At 49.7% G+C, this 5,387-nt stretch overlaps 2 protein-coding genes across 2 annotated transcripts; both read left to right on the plus strand.

Moving 5' to 3' along the window:
- Positions 1-811: 811 nt before the first annotated feature.
- FOIG_13260 (uncharacterized protein) lies at positions 812-2,208 on the plus strand (the record flags this gene model as incomplete). The annotated part of the gene is made up of 2 exons (XM_031214410.1): positions 812-940; positions 1,165-2,208. The coding sequence occupies 2 exons, from the start codon at positions 812-814 to the stop codon at positions 2,206-2,208; spliced, it is 1,173 nt and encodes a 390-aa protein (XP_031055781.1).
- Positions 2,209-3,308: 1,100 nt separating this feature from the next.
- Positions 3,309-3,923, plus strand: FOIG_13261 (uncharacterized protein; the record flags this gene model as incomplete). The annotated part of the gene is made up of 1 exon (XM_031214411.1): positions 3,309-3,923. The coding sequence occupies one exon, from the start codon at positions 3,309-3,311 to the stop codon at positions 3,921-3,923; it is 615 nt and encodes a 204-aa protein (XP_031055782.1).
- Between the last annotated feature and the right edge of the window lie 1,464 nt (positions 3,924-5,387).

The following is a 5,387-nucleotide window of genomic DNA, read 5'->3' on the forward strand; positions in this document are numbered from 1 at the left end:
TAAACGGCGGGATCGATTGACCTTCTGCATTAATCGCCTCGATCGCAGTAATCCATTCACGATTTCCAGGCTGGACTTTCTTTGGCATCCCTTGCCTTTCTGAGCTTGTAACGACCATTCCGGGCTCAATCATACCCATCATAAAGCCGGTCTCATCAAAATTCCACATATCATCTAATTGGATACCGTATTTCGCGACTGTATTCTCTACGAGGCGAAACCAGTCACGAATAATAGTAGGATCTTCGCATTTAGCTCTCTGATAGTTATATCTCCGAAATCGACGTGTCTTGAGCTCTGGTTGCCGTTGGATAAAGTTATGAACCCAGCGTATGCCAACGGGTGATACATCGCGGTCGGCAAGTAGAGAATTAGCCATTTTTTCCACAAAATCGCGGCGCGGGGGAAATCCTCGCGAATCTAGGTCAAGGACGAATTGAACTATTATCTGCTCCTCAAGATCAGATAGATTCCGTGATTTAGTGGTGATATCATGCTTTGATTGAATTCCCTGCCGGCGGCGATTTAAGGTACGGTAATTGACTTGATATATACTTGCGGCCTTCCGGCCACTTAATTTTGGGTCATTTTGGAGAGCCTGGAGGGCAAGAAGGATCCTAGCCTCATATAAAGACTCTGACATGTTGGGTGGTTGAGAATTATCTGATCAAATAGTGATAATATAAGGTGAGGGATTTTTGGGACACTCGCTTATCTGGGACACTCGCTTATCAAACACGTTATAACCCAACAACTATAAATAAAGAAACCTGAGAGCCCGCCTCGGTGTCGCATGCTACATAGCAGCGCCATGCCCGAATCCGAGAACTCGCCAACACAACCCCCGTCGGTGCAGACCATCCCAGGCCGGCCCGCGCCCAGGAAGCGCATCGGGTTCCGTAAGTCCCAGAACGGCTGCCTGCGATGTAAGAAGAGAAAGGTCAAGGCAGGTAATCCTTACCTCTATCAGTGAAGCCTCCTAACCAAGTGTCAGTGCGATGAAAAGGTCCCTTGTACATCCTGCGTCCGACATCGAATACCCTGTAGCCTCGACGATGCGAGCCTCAAACAGCCGAGCAATGGCTGCTCCCCCATTAGTGACGACGCCAAGGCAAGCCGCCAGGGGTATCTCTTACCTTGCTTACTTGACTGACACCATCACAGACCTGCCTGCCTTCACAATCACCGTTGGGGGATGATGGGCCGCTCGCCTCTCCCACAGGGACTCCTCTGGTCCCATTCTCGTTTCTATCGGCAGATCCAGCCGATACACCCGAGTGCTGGCTTTCCAATGCCGAGCTCATCCTCCATTACACCAATGTGACCTGCCGCTCCATCCCCTCGGGACATGCCATCACGATATACCAGGTCGATATTCCGCGGGAGGGTCTTTCCCACCCCTACCTCATGCGTATGATCATGGCCCTTTCCTCGTTCCACCTGGCGTACCTGAACAAGGACAAGCGGTCGCACTATCTCGCCCTAGCTAACAAGCAGCAGAGTCTGGCGATTCGAGGCCTACGCGGGACGCTTGGGCAGACCGTCACTCCGCAAAACCGCCACGCTCTCTGGGCCTCATCCATCTTCCTCGCCATCAGCAAGCTTGCATTCTCCCCCAATTGTGAGCACCATCAACATAGCTGCTGCTCGGCGCTGTTAAACCTGGTCGATATATTCTCCATGATCAACGGCATGATGGCAATTACTCGCTCGTCCCTACATCTTATCCGAAACGGACCATTGCAAGCCATCTTCAGGCAGCGGCATGGCTTTCGATACGCCAGAGGCGATCTCCAGGACTTGTTGCAGAGGGTATCCCATCTCGATGGAGTAATCAAGTCTATGGGCCTTGAAGCAGATCCGTTTGTCCAATTGGCCCTGACGTCCGCTCTCGATCGTCTCATCAGCTGCGTTGCCGATATCAACAAGTCTCCTGACAGTGAGTTCTTCATTACGGACATGAAGATCCTCTTTGTCTGGCCGTCCGAGGTTTCCCAGACGTTTTTGGACTTAGTCAGGGCCCGTTATCCACAGGCCGTCATCATTCTGTCGCACTACTGTTGCTTAATTCGCTGGTCTTCGTCAGCATATTGGTTTTGTCGAGGATGGGGACGCGCACTGGCGGATTCTATCATGAGCATACTTGAGGACTCGGATTTGGCGCACTTGGCTGAGTGGCCGGTGAAGGTGATGCGTGTACATGAATAGAGGACGCTTAATAAGCACTGTGGTATCTAGATGCGAGCACTGCTCTAGATGACAAACGGATGTTTCGCGAGGATGGATGCTCAAGGCTAGCAAGGCTCTAAATGCCATGGTTCAATTTTCTCACTCCAACTATCTACTTGCTGTCTATATGATGTTGGAAAATCCGGCAATTCCCCTTCCGTTCAGGACTCAGACTGTTGGTCGGACAGTCCTAGATTTTGAGTTCAAAATCCTAGATGAAATCATCTGCAGATACAAACACGAGAAGAACTCTCATTTCCATAATAGACAATCAGGTTTAATAAAATCTACTTTCACCCAGCACTACCGCGCCATATAAACAACATGATGGGAGACGCGACGGGCAACGACGCGTCGCTCGTGCAGACTATGCTCCGAGGGATGCTCCAGGAGACGTCTACCCATCTGGTGGGTGGGTAGAAGAAAATGCTTGAGAGACTCTGGGACGCGTTAATAGGCAACCAGCGAACGGCGACGCGGATGATAAGCGAACAGTTGGAGATGATCCGACAGCTCCAGCAAGAAATCCAGGCGGTTAAGACGCAGGTTGCCTGCAGCAAGCAGCCGAAGGGCTGAAAAAACCAGATGAGCTTAGACGCCTGCATGATAAGTCTACCAGACACCTGAGGGTAATGCAAGAACAGGCTGCGAGAGACATGGAGCAATTGCCGGAGGAAGTGATGAAGGAACTTACAAAGGTTCAAGCCCAGACAGCAGAGGAGATTAAGCAAGTAAATGAGCAGCTGTTGATTAAGAAACGGAGACGACAGCCAATAAATAACGCAAATAACCACGACTACCTGCAGCCACTTTGCACTTCGTTATTTGAATCGCCAGATATCTGCTATATCGGTCGCTGAGCAGGGCGGGGTAACAAGCCATGCGGCTGGCCTCAAAATAAAATCTGTGCATCCAAGTTTGCAATACTGGACACAATCAAAGAATGCCATGCATTAGCTAGCGTAGCATCAATATAATTAAGGCGAGGTTTTCCTCGCTTCTCATATAAGTAGTTTAGTGGATGATCCGTAGCTGTCTTTTTCCTGTCCCAGTGATCATCTCGTGAATGACACCAAGCGATGGATGGCATGGATTTCTCTCTTGACATCCTAGAAAGGAACGCTTGGGATGCAGACGACCAGTCTGAAATTTCTGAGTTGGTGACTGCAAACGACAATTTTGAGGCAGCATGGCGTAACGAGGAAGAATCACCTGGGCAACCCGCGAGCGCAGGTGATGAAGCGCAGGCACCTACCTGCGCTTCCGATGATCAGATGGTCTGTGAAGAATGCGAAACTCGTCCTGCTGTCTGGTACTGTAAGAAGTGCGGCACTTATTGTGACGAGTGTTGGCTACACCCTGGGCCATACAAGAGAAAAAGCCCTTTGCATCAATTAGTCAGTTGTAAGGACCTGTTTACCAGACTACAAAGCTGTACAAGGACTCACTGGCGAAGTAAACTATTTGAAAGGGTCCTGGACCCCGACCTGTCGAACCTAGACACGCTACATCGGGATGATGACGATAGCTTGTGGTTCTCTGTCGATGGTGATACTGGCTCGCTTGAGCTTCGGGAGTTCCCACGTTTCGTCGCTATTATGTCCGAACATCAGAGGCAGCATTCACCTCAAGCACCCCCTTATCCTCGCCTTGTATCCTTTATTAGCAAGAATGGGGAAGTAATGGTGCCATAATAAGACTTCTGATAGAACATTTGTAGGACGAGATAGCGCGGCGTGGGATAAGAACACTTGGTCTCCCTACAAAGCCCCAGTCGTGGGGCCGCGCCAAAGGAGCATCCCGGCTTCTGGAGATGTACACCTCTATTACGATACACTGATAGATGACAACGAGGCCGTGGGTCACCCACTATTGTAGGCGGATTGCGAAGGTTTTGGTGCAGGAACTCAGAGGCCTACATCCCATCATGGTCGACGATCGGACAACTGGAGATCGGTTCCAGGGTTGCAAGAGATCCGAAGATGGCAAGCTGGCTGGAGCTACATCACAGGCGGGTTCAGGCGGCCCTTACCTGGGGTAGAAAAACGACAGGATGGCGTCCGATACCTCTTTCCCAAGCTCCTGTATAACTTCTCCGACGTCGTTGTTAACGTTATGCAGAGCCAATTGTTGCGGCAGATAGACGATTCTATTGTTAAGCTACTCGAATGGGCTGAAGTTTCGCATATATCTGCCACCAATCGCTTTGGGTTAACTCACCCGATAATCGTCATTAATCGGTCCAAGGACGACTCAGACCGGGACTCTATCGGGACTCTATCGCGACTGCTCAACAAATCCTCAATAAGCAGCAACTTATCTTAGAAGGAAACGACAAGGCGAAAGCAATGGCAGACAGATTCCGTAGGGTTTGGATTGAAATCAATACTCGGGAAGATCTCCTCCTAACCTCATCTGCGTCTGTCCAATTCATCTAGGTTCCTCAGGGACAATCTGTTTTCTGTCTGTCCACGCAGTTAGGCAGACTGCACAGGATGATCTACCAATTTAGTAACCAATCATTGGACGAGAAGCTTCACAGAAGAATGCTCCTCTCGGCTCCAAGTAAGGACAAATTCTTTAGGCTTGCTTTTGACCACTACTCAAACAAGGCCAAAGAGCCCTTCGATTTCTTAGCTCAGCTGATATCGCGGCGCCTGCCCCCAGCTAAGATGGCAGCAAGGCTTTCAGAACTGATGATCACGACGTTCAAGACTTTAGACACAAATGGCGATCGAAATTCTATTCTATCGGGATTATGCGGTGTTGTGGCTCCACTTGTCTGCTCAGTCATGGCTCTAGATGCTGCAAGGTCGTTCGAAAATCTTCCAGGGAGATGGGTTGACATCTCCTGCGGCGAAACTGACCAATCAACTCAGAGCTTTTGGGGATCAAACAAAAATTCCTACAATGTGCAGGTCGTTGAAGCCTTTGACCTTTTCACCTCCATGAGCTTAAAATGTGAATTCCAGGGTATGTGAGGGGGACAATGGGTGAACAAAAACGCAACTCACGAGTGCCACCAAAACGGTCAAGGCGTGTTGTTGGGCATGGATCATATGAGTCGCAGCTTTTCGATGAATTGATGGTCCAATTGGATAATAGCCTTCACAGCGGACTGGAGTCACTTGACCAAGAAATCGACAGTCAAGAAACAC

This window comes from Fusarium odoratissimum, assembly GCF_000260195.1.
Source record: "Fusarium odoratissimum NRRL 54006 unplaced genomic scaffold supercont1.32, whole genome shotgun sequence".
NCBI classification, from domain to species: domain Eukaryota; kingdom Fungi; phylum Ascomycota; class Sordariomycetes; order Hypocreales; family Nectriaceae; genus Fusarium; species Fusarium odoratissimum.